The sequence below is a fragment of the Mycetomoellerius zeteki genome, unplaced genomic scaffold (assembly GCF_001594055.1).
Source record: "Mycetomoellerius zeteki isolate Tzet28-1 unplaced genomic scaffold, Tzet1.0 scaffold25, whole genome shotgun sequence".
NCBI lineage: Eukaryota > Metazoa > Arthropoda > Insecta > Hymenoptera > Formicidae > Mycetomoellerius > Mycetomoellerius zeteki.
In genome coordinates, this window is record NW_017257227.1 from 768,246 (window position 1) to 781,886 (window position 13,641).

The window sequence follows — 13,641 nt, forward strand, 5'->3', positions numbered from 1 at the left end:
GATCGCACGTTGCTTCGTTCCGTGAGCAACGCGCACTAAACCGTTGTGTACCTTCGTGTACCGCGATCTGTATTGTCGACACGCATAAAAAAGATGTACATCGTTCACGAAACTCTGATGTAACAATAACGGAAGTGTACGCTTACGAAACCGAGGTAATTTTGGCACGATTCTCAGAAAAATAATAACCACTCGCTCGTGCTCGCGTGCATTCGTGTTAACAAATCGATAAAAAATTACGTCGTCGCGTCAAAGTGTCGCGGATATTGTCGATCCGCTCGAACTTTACTTGGTGTCCTGTATATATATCTATATATATATAACATATATTTATATATATAAACATCCATCTTCTAAAATGGATATATCCATCTGTATTTGCGCGCATTATTTTTTTTAGTTATATATGTACACGTATGTCCGTTTAAATGCACAGTCCCTAATTACTTCATCACGGATTATATGCGGTTGTCTTTCACGGACCATGCCGTTCTTGAATTCTCGAATAAGCATTTCTCAGCCCGTGATTCTCAACGTGCCCATGGATCTTCTAGAGACGGATCCTTGGGCCTTTCACTAACTCTCACGTTTATTTACAAAGTACCGACGCGTTTGTCGCGCATAATTAAGGCAGTGTTTCGATGAGTCCGTTTGGAGAACCGAGTTCTCCTGCCTCCTTCGTCTCACTCTTTCTTTCGCACGCACACACGCACGCACTCACTCCAGCGGCGATCCGTTTTACTCGCTGATCGGTCTCGAGTTTATCAGTCGCCGTTCGATTATACACTGATTCACTGATCACTTCTCACGGGTGGGCGTACAACGCGTTCTCGACTTTCACTCACCGCTGAAAACGCTTTTCAAGATCCGGTTTTCTGTTTATTCAAAGCCACGGGCCGAGCTGCGCCTCCAGAATCGTGGCAGCATCGGTCCTGCCCATTAAAATTTGATTAAAATGTAATTTTAAATAACAAAATTGTAATTTTATGCAAACTAAATTGTTTAATTTGTATAAACAAATAATAATAAATAATAATAATAAATAATAATAATAAATTGTTATTTACAGAGCAGAATAATGTATTTCGTAGAAACAACTAAAATTATTGTTATATAAACAAAATATTTGGTTGCTGTCAAAAAAATGTTTCAACTAAACAGTTTCGCTGAAAACACTAAATTTTTTTTCTAGTTTAAAACTTTATACAGATCTGAAAATAATTTTATTAAACCATGAAAATAATTACGTAGAAAATTCAAGCATGATAAACAATGCTGCAAAGCTCGGTCGGGCTGGCCTTAGTTGCGAAGTAATTGATGTACCTGTTATACGAACGAAGACACCGGCTGTGTGATTACCAAGGAAAGTAGTGGTTATACTGCTGGCAAAATAGAGCGCGTTTGAGGAAAATTTATAGTAAGGAGATGAACGACATAACTAATACACGGAGATAAAACGATTTTATTAAAGTACGCATACTAGGAAAAATGTTTTGTTCTATTCAAAATTTTGTTGTAACACAAATTTGATTAAAATGTAATTTTAAATAACAAAATTGTAATTTTATGCAAACTAAATTGTTTAATTTGTATAAACAAATAATAATAAATAATAATAATAAATAATAATAATAAATTGTTATTTACAGAGCAGAATAATGTATTTCGTAGAAACAACTAAAATTATTGTTATATAAACAAAATATTTGGTTGCTGTCAAAAAAATGTTTCAACTAAACAGTTTCGCTGAAAACACTAAATTTTTTTTCTAGTTTAAAACTTTATACAGATCTGAAAATAATTTTATTAAACCATGAAAATAATTACGTAGAAAATTCAAGCATGATAAACAATGCTGCAAAAAGATTTGATATTTTAGTCAGTTGAACGTTTTACATAATTATTTTGATGCAGGTCTAGCAAAATCATTTTCAGATCTTCACTTATTGTTAGCTAAATTTTTAGATACTTTGAAAAAACCATTCTTTCCCTGTATAAAACTTTCTTAGACAAACTTCATATATTGGCATTATAATTTTTAAAATTAATCGTACAAAAAAATGTTTCAACTAAACAGTTTCGCTGAAAACACTAAATTTTTTTTCTAGTTTAAAACTTTATACAGATCTGAAAATAATTTTATTAAACCATGAAAATAATTACGTAGAAAATTCAAGCATGATAAACAATGCTGCAAAAAGATTTGATATTTTAGTCAGTTGAACGTTTTACATAATTATTTTGATGCAGGTCTAGCAAAATCATTTTCAGATCTTCACTTATTGTTAGCTAAATTTTTAGATACTTTGAAAAAACCATTCTTTCCCTGTATAAAACTTTCTTAGACAAACTTCATATATTGGCATTATAATTTTTAAAATTAATCGTGAAAACTGAAAAATTAACAAACAGTTAAGCATATTAATCGGCGTACATATTTAATCTTATCGTTAAAGCAAATATTACTATGTTGTTTGATTTGCGTTGAAGCATATGAATCTCTTGGCATTAACGAATGTATTTCATGCTCTGCATAAATATAGTTGCGTATTTAAAGAAGCTGTACTCTAGAATAACAAGCAAGATGGAAAGTTGTTGACCGGGTCACTAACCTGTCGACTTGAAGCCTCTGCGCTAACATTCTCCAATCGTTGCCCAGAGCGTTCGGCGGATCTAAGCATTGGCAGAGCTGCTTCCTCAAGGATCTCGTAAACCGGAACGGTCGTAGAGTGGTAGAGTCAGTCGTGGCGTTGTTAGCATGTCCGCTGCTTACCACGGTGACTTCCCTGAGTGGTCTCGTGACACTACCCGAAGAGATCAACTGTTTCGCGCCATCGTAAACGATTCTGAAGACCTGTCTCGTGTCGGAGTTTCCTTGCGAGACTTGTAGCTTGTAGCTTCTCGTGGTCGTCGGACCAAAGGCCGTATCCAGGCCGAAGGTCACGTGCTTGGCGTTCTCCTGACGGTTCCAAACATCCCGGAACGGGACTTCCTGACGTTCTGTGGGCGACTTGCTCTGCCACTCATTGCCCACTTCCTCGAGGCTGATGCAGAGCGATTCCCCGTTGTCTTGGAACAGCAACGTGCGCGGCTTGTCCAACAGATAGCCCCTGATTTGCGATTCCCGATCGACGATGGCTTTCATTGCCGCCTTCGTGTCTTCCACGGCGTAAACTCGAACGCAGCATTGACCGGCCTGACTGGCGAAGAGTGCTAATCGCAATCTCTTCGTGGCGATCGAATTTTCGCAGCTCTGTCCGGCTAACACGTAACCGCGGAGTTGTTCGGTTACTATGAAAGCTTCCGCGTGATCTAGCTGCGTGAACAGCGGTGTGTTGATAGTCTCGTTGCCTAGAGTCAGTACTCTGCTCCACGTAATTGATTGATGATCTTTCGACATCGAAGAGGAACCGTCGTCGACATTAATACCGTCGCATGCCCAAACACTCAATTCCCAGGTTGCCGGATGCATCATAGCGCAATGCTCAAATTGGAGAATCACAGGCTTGTTGAAGGTCGCGGATGACGGGCCGCAGGTCACCACAGCTGATAACTGAGTTATCCCGTCTGGGGAAAAAACAGGGTCGAGACTCGAGCGGTGTGGGCGATATATGGCGGAAATAACAGCGGCACGAATGTGATATCGTGAATTATCGAACTTAATGCCGTTATTGTACGTTATCGTTATCACCGATGTTGTTATTGTAATATCCGTCACGTTAGACTCATTTGATTAATTGTGTTTAATATATTTAACATGTAAGGGTAAACCACAGTTATCGAGAATTGCTAAATCTTTTCTTTTTCCTAGACGGTTTTATCCCCATCCTAACACAAAAGACCCGGTGTAGCAATACCCTATATTGAACATCAAATCAAGCAGGATATAACTCGCGCGAAGCACGTGCAGGGAATGGCGTTGATATAAAAATAACATCGCGCTATCGCGAATATCTTGAATGTATACTGCGAAAGTTCGCAGCTGCGATCGTAAAGCTCAGCATCCGCCTCCTGCGGCGCGTAACATCATGAATAATTCGCACTCACCGGGTAATCGGGGCCGGTAACGATCCTCGTTGAGCACTGCCAGATAGAGTTCTTCTCGGAGCGGTTTGGGAACGGCCCCCTCGGGTACCGACATGGAGATCCCGGAGTCTGGAAGAACCAGCAGGGCGCCACGCGTGTTCACTGCCGCCCTGGCGACATTTCCGGCTTCCAACTTCGGCAATCGGACGCTTTCCGAGGCGACGTTGTACGTGGAGTCCGAGGACGGGTAAGAACTAGTGACGCTGTTCTCGCTGTCGGAATGGATCTGCTTGTCGCTGCATGACTCTTGGGTCGACGTGCTCGGCGTGGGCGACATCGGCGACGGTTGCGGCGCGATCGACAAGTGCGGCACGTCGTAATGGTGTTCCGAAAGGGATCTCGACATCGACAGCTTCGGGTCGAAAGGATACTCGTAACAGGCCGGCACACTCGTCGCCGTCACATCCGGTTGCAGACTCAGCTTCTTGTCCTGATCCGGGAAGAACTCCGGCTGGAATTCTGAAACGCACACGGCCGAGGCACGGCTCGTGGGTATCTCTGCGCGCTGCGGACAAACGCCGCCGAGATACTATTCCGATTCTACGTGGGCTACGATTGAAACGTCGCGCGTTTCATTCGTCGTTACGAAAGAGAAATAAAATATTGCAATACATGTCTCATTTGCTACAACAATGACATAACTCAAAAAGCATAGTTTTCCAGTAAAAATGTTTTGAATCATTAAAATATTATATTAATTTTGAAATGTAATTTTGGTATGATAACTGATTGTAAAAGAATAAAAGTACTATATATTCTTTTACAGTATTTATTAATTTATTATTAATTTATCTTTTACAATGTTTTTTTAAAATTTTCTTTATGTTCTCTAAAACTTTTACAGTAACTCACTTTGAAGAGTAAAATCTCACTTTTAAAGATTGAAAACTGAGCCACTCTTTTACAAGACTCAATTTTCACTCTTTAGAATGAGATTTCATTCCAAAGAATTTAAAGAATTTCCATTCTTTATCTGCAAGCAACTCAAAATGACAATTTTTGAGTTATGTCATTGTAACAAATGAGCTAGATAATTGTGTCTATTAATTATTAATACTTTAACATTTTGTTTTTGTTTACTTTTGTGGTCTGGATGTTTATTTATTTGTGGTTCAGAAAATGAAAGTAATAGGTTATATTAACTTCGAAATAGTATCTTCCTATTCCCAATTGCGAGAGACAATATCTCTCAGTGCGATAATGAGCACGAAACAACTGTGCAGGAAATAATTTAATGAACATAAGTAATACGATACAATTATTTGTTTTATTTGTGCATTTAATTAATTGTAACATAATATCTTTAATTATCGTAAAAAGGAAGTTAATCTTTGAAAAGAACAAAATTTTAGGTTTCACATATTTAATTAGAGAATCTAGTCAAAATGTATAATTTTTGCCTTTGATTTAACGTTACATTCGTTTTTACCTTTGAACTTACCATTACGAGCCATGGAGTACAATGAGTGATCACGACCTTTTCGTCGCAGAAGTTTTGCCAGAAAGATCGCCAAGCCACCAATTACCACACAAGCGACCGTTAGACCGACATATAAGGCTACGTCCATCTGGCGATTCGCTATAATAGAATCACATATTGCGAATTTTTAATATCTTCCCTATCTTTCATTATTTATCATTTATAGAAGGAACGACGGTCGCGTAAAAATGTTGTTCTTTTTAGCTGAATGATATCGGACGCTTATTACCGTAAATAGTGTGCAAACAATTTTTAATATAGAGGTATCGTGCATGAGCAACCTAATTGTTTCCTCGTGAATCGCTTAACGTCAAAATCTTTATTTACTTTGTGCATGAGACTTCTTTTGTTACGACAAAAGAAGCTTAAAAGCACCATAGAGCGTTAAACGCCCCCGCGTCGCTAAATATTACGAGCGTCGTAGAAAAGTTTTAAGGTTCCTCTCCATTTACACCGGCGACACGCTCATTTCCTTCGTGCGCTCGTTTTCCTTAGCGCGTCAGTTTATCGTTTTACAGCTCTGCGTTATTTCGTACAGCTATAAAGATTCCGATCATTATTATCGCTGCCATTAACGTACGCAATAAAAGCATCACGATGCGAACATGTTTCAAGCGAAATAATAATTTTACGTGCCGTTGTGCCCGAGGTGGAGGGAAGACAATCCGTTGAAAAGCGTGGCATGAGAATTGCGGTTTAAATTTATCAACCAAAATTGCATCGTGCAATTTAAGTAACAAGTATTTAGCGAAGTATACAGACGAAATTACGCAAAGATACACGGGATGTTGTCAGGGATCGTGCGAGGAAATATATACACGGATATGAAACTCACCGTGGTGCTTTACGACCGTGTCGTCGTTGCGCGTTCCGGATATATGGATAATGTAAGTAAATGCACAACCGCGAAGGAAATGAAATTCTCGAAAATAAAACCAGACGTATAGTAAAACGCTGCGCGGCGCAGAAGCTTCGCCGCAGTATCTGAATTATGGGCAATTTTTCCTTTTACCGGATTACTTCGCGTGCTTAAGCATTCACGGAAGCTCCCTACAGGCACGGTTCTGCGGCAACGAGACACGGTGTAGAAAATGTCCCTGCGGTCGTAAAAATTTTCGAGAAATACCTCAACCGCCTGCCGTGTGAAGAGTACCTGACACTCTTAAGCTTCTTCCAATTTTAGAATGTCAAAGCCATACGAGGTCGTAACCCTGCTACGTGACTTTCGAGCTCAAACTCCCTTTCGCGGGGATCATGTGTGTCTCGTTGGCGCACGCCGTGTTCTCGACACGTGCCTCGCACGTCAATATAGATGCGACAGCGACGAAAATGCATACGAATTCGGAGGAGGGATTTTGAAAACGCAATAGTTCCACGTCGTTACCCGCAGGACGAGATCGGAAACGCGCACGGTTTCCACCCTCCTCCTAAAGACAGCTTGAAAAGTAGCTTTCCGCAGGGGTGTCGGGATTTATTTTCTTCGAAGCTATTGATAACGCTTCATAAACCGAACCTAATGTATCTGAAGCTATTTTTCATCTTTATTTCTGAGAGGTAGCGCATTGCCCAGATGCTTTCAACTTCTGCCATTGGTAAATTTATTCATTTTCTATATGATGATTGTGTAAGATACGTGATTATTATTGTTATATTTATAAAAAGCTTATACTGGTCCCTTACTTTAAAAGTGACACAAGAAAAAAAATTTTCAGAAAAGGAGAAAAACTATTATATTTTTCAACGAAACATCGAATGTTATTTATTTCATTTTTGTTTCGTATATCCCAAAAAAATTACCCTTTTTGAGTTGATGATTTTGACATCCTAATCCTAAATTTTAATATTTAAACAAATCCGGAATAATTCATTAAAAGTGACGTAACTCAAAATGTCACTAACAGTTTATACTTTGTTCAGTTAAAATGACTAAATTCAAAATAAAATAATTTCTTTTTTAAACTTCAATCACCAAAATTGTCTGTCGTAACTCCAAATGTTCTTTGTAGAAGACTTTGTTTTTTATTTACAAAAACGACATGCCTTAAGTTAACATAAGTTAATATTATAATAGCTCGAATTTTTTTAGTTATATCACTTTTAAGTAAGGAAATATTCTTATATTTATATCACTATATTTAAGTAATGTTCTGTAATTCATATTTTTATTACAATGATACACTTGAGCATTGATCAATATGATCTGTCCATTACAAACGTTTTACCTTGATTGACGGCATCGCGTCTTAAATATTTAAACCACGCAGGGACGTCCGAGATGACTTGGGGTTCTTGTAAGACGCCTGCTGGCGTAAGGCGGTAAATCGCATCACGTTTCTCCGGCGTGCGCGCGCGATATCTTCCATCTATATTTTATCGTCGCTTTCAGGAAAATCGAACTCACTTCTGGATTCAAGGGGGCTGTTTCGGGGCATCCAGCCCCCTCGAGGAGAGATTCAGTCGTGTACACGTTCGGGTCTGAGCTCTGGGATAATGGCACTTTATTTGCATGCGCGATCAATTTTCCCCTTCCGCGGCGAGGGCGTAACGGCTACCGATTACATAATTTTCTTCGATATTAAAGGCAGTCTCTCCTCCCCTCGGTGCAAAGAGGGTAGAGAGGGTGCAGCCGTATCGCGTGCAACTTTGATGTGCGCTTCGGTCGATAGAATTGGCTACCTTAGGGTAGCGCGCGCACATGGGGAAATTGGCGTCTGTACGGACCAGTAGGCCACCCTTGGCTACGAGCTGCTGCCTCATTGTTACGATTGTTTGGATCGCGCAATGAGGGGTCGCAACGATCATATCGGGCCTTCGTGGCAGCGTCAATAATTAACCGGTCGAGTAATTAAAAGTAAATAGTGCGCGGGAGAGCCATTCGCGCTCGTTATCGGCGCTGAAAAACGCGTCCGCAAATACGTCGCGGTGGAGCGAGCGGTATCATGGGCAGTCAATCAGCTCTCGTTTCATTCTCGGGAATTATTTTTAGCATAAGCGCGTAGATCGACGAGCTTGATGCACGACGCGTATATGGTATACGCCCCGACTTGCGTTATTATATCGGAGCAATGAATAATGCTAATGTTCACCAAGCCTGGATTCACGCTCTCTATTTTTGCCGCCTTTTTCGAGGTGCATAAAACATCTGATTTGAATGGTATCAGATCGTCGAGCATAGCGCCGCGTCGCCGAGAATATAAATGGCGTGCACCGGGCGTGAAGAATCCATCCAAGAATGTCGCACGACGAGTTAAGGACATTTGCTTCGCGGTCGAACGCCTCGGTCGCGCCCTGTATACGCGAGGGAGAACCTCCTATTCCTTTCATCTCGTTTTATTTTTCGCAAGCATCTACAAATCCGGAACGAATCGGAGGAGGAGGTCCGCGTACATCGCGAGAGAGATCGTAGCTTATCTAATCGAGAAACTTTTCTCTTTGCAGCGCGGTCGGCTCGAGGAACGAACGGCACGGGAAAACGACGCGAGGCAAAATCGTAAAAGGATCGAGGGAGATTAAAAGAGCGGGAAAATGCTTTATTGCTTGCCCAACTCACCTTCCTCGGTTAAATGAGCACCGCCCACCTTCGCGTTGCTGACTGTAAAAGGAAGCGCCGGTAAGTTGGATAATTAAAGGATTTCGATAGTACTGATAAAACTACTTCCGCGCAAATTCATACATCTATTAACGCTATTTGTTTTACGTTAAAACTAAGTTCACAGTTACGTTTTAAATTCTGATTCTACAAATATAAAATATTGCGCGAGAATGACGTCAAATTATATTTAAAAATGTAGAATAACAATGTATATATCATCGCTCGTTTTAAAGAAAGAAGTCACGATATTTTATTTTTGATAAAATCGTTCTTGTGTTAAATGGAACACTAAAAGAGTTAAACGAACATGATATTTATTTCTATTTTAAGCGAAATGAGCAATATATTATTACCACGACTATATTAGTATGAAAGTCGATACGACGGAAAGGCTCATTGCAACTTTATGATGCGCAAAAAAGTTGTAACGGGCGTAATCAAGACATAGCAAAGTTCGCCAGTGACTTACCGTTGCACATGCCGCCGGTGCAATTCGCCACGTTGATATCCCTGCCCTGGCAAGATCGTCCACCGTGACTGGGTGGTGGATCGTCGCACGTTCTTCTCCTCGTGTGCGTACAGTCGCTTCCACACACTGACCATGCCGACCATCTGGACCATTGTCCGTCTACGGCTGGCAAAAGAAACAAAATCGAAGTTTCGTTTCGTTCAGAGTCGTTAAGATGAGTCCGATCGATGTGTAGCGATAATAAAAAGGTTCGGCAGGAAAGGCTCGTAATTCGCGCGAATCCCCGCGGTCTCATTGGTGGAAGATTACACTTGTCAATTCGGTTACGTTTATTGCTACTGTACTGGCTCTTATAACGATGTTTATCTCCTTTATATATATATATATATATATATATATAGGTAATTAACTCATATCCATATGCTTTTCCTTAAAATTTAGATCAGCATGCGTGAAGGAAAAAGAAAAGGCTAATATAGAAAAATGACTAACTAAAACGCCAAACTCGTTTATATCCCTAATCTCTCGTTTCAAGCCGGCTGCTTTATTGGCACTTAAGCGCCATCGAATAAATAGCGCGTCGCACTTGCCGGCGGTTTACTACGTTTTATTAAAACGCCCTTATACGCGGTCGCGGCTGCGGTCGTGTATGTGTCGCGGTTTAATTTTCCTTCTGGACTGAGGGATATGATTCATGCACATGTGAAGGACTTACCCAGGGTGTTAGTGAATTCTTCCAAAGCCCCGGCTACTCCAAAGCGAGCGTTAAGGGGAATAAAAAGTGCGTCGTGAGTGCATTGACCAACGTGAGTGCGAGCGGTTAACGTGTCTTTCGCGTGAAAACGCCGAAAGAATATCGGATCGATCAATGTCTTAACCGCTGATATAAAGCGAGCGCCGACTTTCCTCGGGTATTATCCCCGTGGGCTTGGTCATTTGCATGCAGTCTGCATATTCTTTACGAGGATAGCCACAGGTGCTTTTAAGATGTCGCAAACGTTTTGAAAGGTGAATACGATAAAGACTTCACGGTATATTTGAAAAGACTGTGTGGCACGTGCAATAGATACGCTCGACGAGGAAAGAGGACACAAGCGACGCGAGAGGATAGGAGGTCGTACATCAAGCGAGCATTTCCTCTCTTCAGCATCAGTAATATCGTCTTACTAGATGGTAAAATCTATTCGTCTATCGTTTGACCGACATTAACTGAGAGAAGAAAGAGGAAAATACCATTTTCGCTTGCTTACAAGTTAAGTACCTTGAGCGACGTCATCGTAGTAAGTTAGGGTATAACAAAGATGCTTGTTTAATATAACAAAGAGGTATACGAAGGTAGACAAGAACTTTCCTCGTGGTACAGACAAGTTTCTTCGTCGAAAATTTTACGCGCGTTCTTGCGAGCACGGATAATGAATTCAAGGGACTCACCGGAGCAGCCCGAGTTGCAGTCCATCTTTTGCTGAGAGGGGCCGAGGCATGGCTGACCGCCGTTCATGGGCGCTGGATTCGTGCACGTTCTCGTCCTCTTCTGACCGCCTTTCGCGCATCGTGAGTGGCATTCCGACCAGGACGACCAGGAAGACCAGCCGCCGTTAACTAATTGAAACCAGTAAAAGTTTTTATTTAATGTAAAGAAAAAACTTTGACATATATACGTAGTAAGGTGCAAATGTTTCCGACTCAAGAAAGGGGAATAAAAAGGATAACAAAATGAAACAACCATTTTTATTTTTCAGTTTTCAATTAAAAAAAATTCAAAATATTTTTTAATGGTATAGAAAAATTAATTCATTATCATTAAAAAAATATATTAAAATAAAAAATAATTATTGAAAAATAAAATGGTTATTCCATTTTATCACGTTTTTATGTCCTTGGGCCAGAAATTTTTAGACCTTATTACTATATAACACTAAGAAACGTTGATTTTGCTAAAGTATCTAAAATTTTAGCTCGATACAGATCTGAAAATAGTTTTCTTGAACTAATTAAATAATTACGTAAGAAATATGATAAGCTTTCAAGCATAATGAGCAATACTGCAAAAAATTGTTCCATTCTAGTAATCAGTTTGATTATAATTATTTTGATGGTCCAACAAAATTATTTTCAGATCTGTATCTATTTATTAAGTTTTTAGAATCGTCCTTTCCGCATATGTATAATTATTAAAGGGAATCTTTAATGATGAACTTACCGTATACTGTTAAGCTAACTGGTTCGCTTAGCCGTTTTGCTGCAATATTTTCTGCGACGCAGGTGTAATTCGCCTGATGACTAAGTTTTGCTTGACCAATAAGAAGATGACCTTCGCTTGATACTAAAAGAGTATCTGATTCGGTATCTACGGGGATATTATTTCTTAACCAGTAAACTCTAGGTGGTGGCACTCCCACCGGAGGCAGGCATCTAAGTTCGGTACTTTGACCTGCTTCGACAGACACGGAGTATGGTGGCGATTCGAATTGCTTTTTCAGATCTAAAAAAATAATTGCACGTGTTCGTTTTGACAAAAATCAAGAATAATAATTAAATAAAGTTATAATTTAAATACATTATGAAATTTGAAATATATAGTGAATTCAATCGAACGATTATGACACTAGTATATTAAAATTAATGCCATTGTACATTGATCTAATCTGAGTGAAAATAAAATATATCAAAATTATAAAATACAAATATATCGAATTATAAAATACATATTTTATCAAACAACACAATAAAGTGTATTGAGGATTTCGCGATTTAACCCGTTTATATATTTATATTAAGCACACATTTTTACATCAATTTGTAGACGATGGTTTTAATGTGCACCAGTGTGTGCGCTGAGTGCGCATTAGTGCATCGAACCGAACTCGCTATTAGTATTCCATTTCATATCCATTGAAAAATTTATATCATAATAAAAAGTCTTAATATATTTTCGGCATTCGATATTGTCAATCTTTTTTTATGTTACGTTCTATTTTCCCAAGTTTACGCGGTGATCTAAACGACATGTTCTTCTATATCTCCAAGTGCATTTTTACATCTAGCTTTTAAGTTATGTAACTCTGAAATTAGCCAAGTGGTTCTGTCTTTAAATTGATTCTCTTGGAAACTCGGCGCTCATTGCATTGTCGTCAATTAAGGGACAGAATTAAATAACGAGTTCGCTGGCAGGAGAATCAAGATAATTAAGAGAGGACAAAGGCAAAGTGAGACGAAAAGTCGGCTGTCCCCAGAATTCTCGCGACGTTTATTTCAAACCTCTCTGATTCACGTACCCCACCTACATCGAGAATAAGAACCGTCTGACTTAAAAATAAGAGTATCTATAATCTAGCATTATAATTTGTTTTCAGAAAATTCGTTATTGCGATTGCTTACCAGGTTGAAAATTTTATCAATGAGATAAGATATTAAAATCGTAGATATCAGAGAAGATTAAACGTTAGTATGATTATTTGTATACTCACAAGCAACGTCGATGGTTGCCGGCTGACTCTTGATTTGCCCTGATCCAGACCAGGCGATGCACTCGCATTTGAATTTATCCTTGCCGAAGTATTCCTCGATGTGATCCCTCGTAACGTTGAGCTCGCAGTCAACGATCCTCGTTCCCGTATGGGGATCCACAAAATCCTGCTGCTGAGAATCCTCCGCCCTCACGTTATTACAACGGAAATAGATCTGTAGCGCGTGAGCAGCCTTGCAACGTAAAATGGCGGGCTTGTTCTTCACGACGAAAGAGTTTACGGGCTCCGTGAGGAAAACTGGTAAATGACCGCCGCCTTCAGAGATGAGTTCGGTATCGCTGGCTATCGTAGCTGAAGGCACATCGTCTTCCTCCAAGATATAAGCGTCATCCACCTCTGCGGCATCTTCACCTTCTGACAAAAAAAGATAATTTCAATTTTCTATAAATTGCTCTTTATTTTTATAGACGTTTATAATCGTGGATAATAATGTTATAAATTTAGCTATAATGTATATCTACCTATATATATATATATATATATATAT

At 39.6% G+C, this 13,641-nt stretch overlaps 1 protein-coding gene across 1 annotated transcript in view; it reads right to left on the minus strand.

Annotated features, from left to right (window-relative positions):
- Positions 1 to 878: 878 nt before the first annotated feature.
- LOC108723828 (netrin receptor UNC5C) overlaps positions 879 to 13,641 on the minus strand; it is a 38,545-nt gene continuing 25,782 nt past the window's right edge. Inside the window, exons 3-13 of the mRNA XM_018449835.1 lie at positions 13,095 to 13,508; positions 11,828 to 12,109; positions 11,059 to 11,226; positions 10,343 to 10,375; positions 9,628 to 9,792; positions 9,117 to 9,158; positions 5,528 to 5,665; positions 4,048 to 4,545; positions 2,613 to 3,567; positions 1,261 to 1,323; positions 879 to 965 (exon numbers count right to left, since the gene is read on the minus strand). Coding sequence (XP_018305337.1) covers positions 884 to 965; positions 1,261 to 1,323; positions 2,613 to 3,567; positions 4,048 to 4,545; positions 5,528 to 5,665; positions 9,117 to 9,158; positions 9,628 to 9,792; positions 10,343 to 10,375; positions 11,059 to 11,226; positions 11,828 to 12,109; positions 13,095 to 13,508 — 2,840 coding nt within the window. The 3' untranslated portion in view covers positions 879 to 883. The remainder of the gene's footprint in view (positions 966 to 1,260; positions 1,324 to 2,612; positions 3,568 to 4,047; positions 4,546 to 5,527; positions 5,666 to 9,116; positions 9,159 to 9,627; positions 9,793 to 10,342; positions 10,376 to 11,058; positions 11,227 to 11,827; positions 12,110 to 13,094; positions 13,509 to 13,641) is intronic.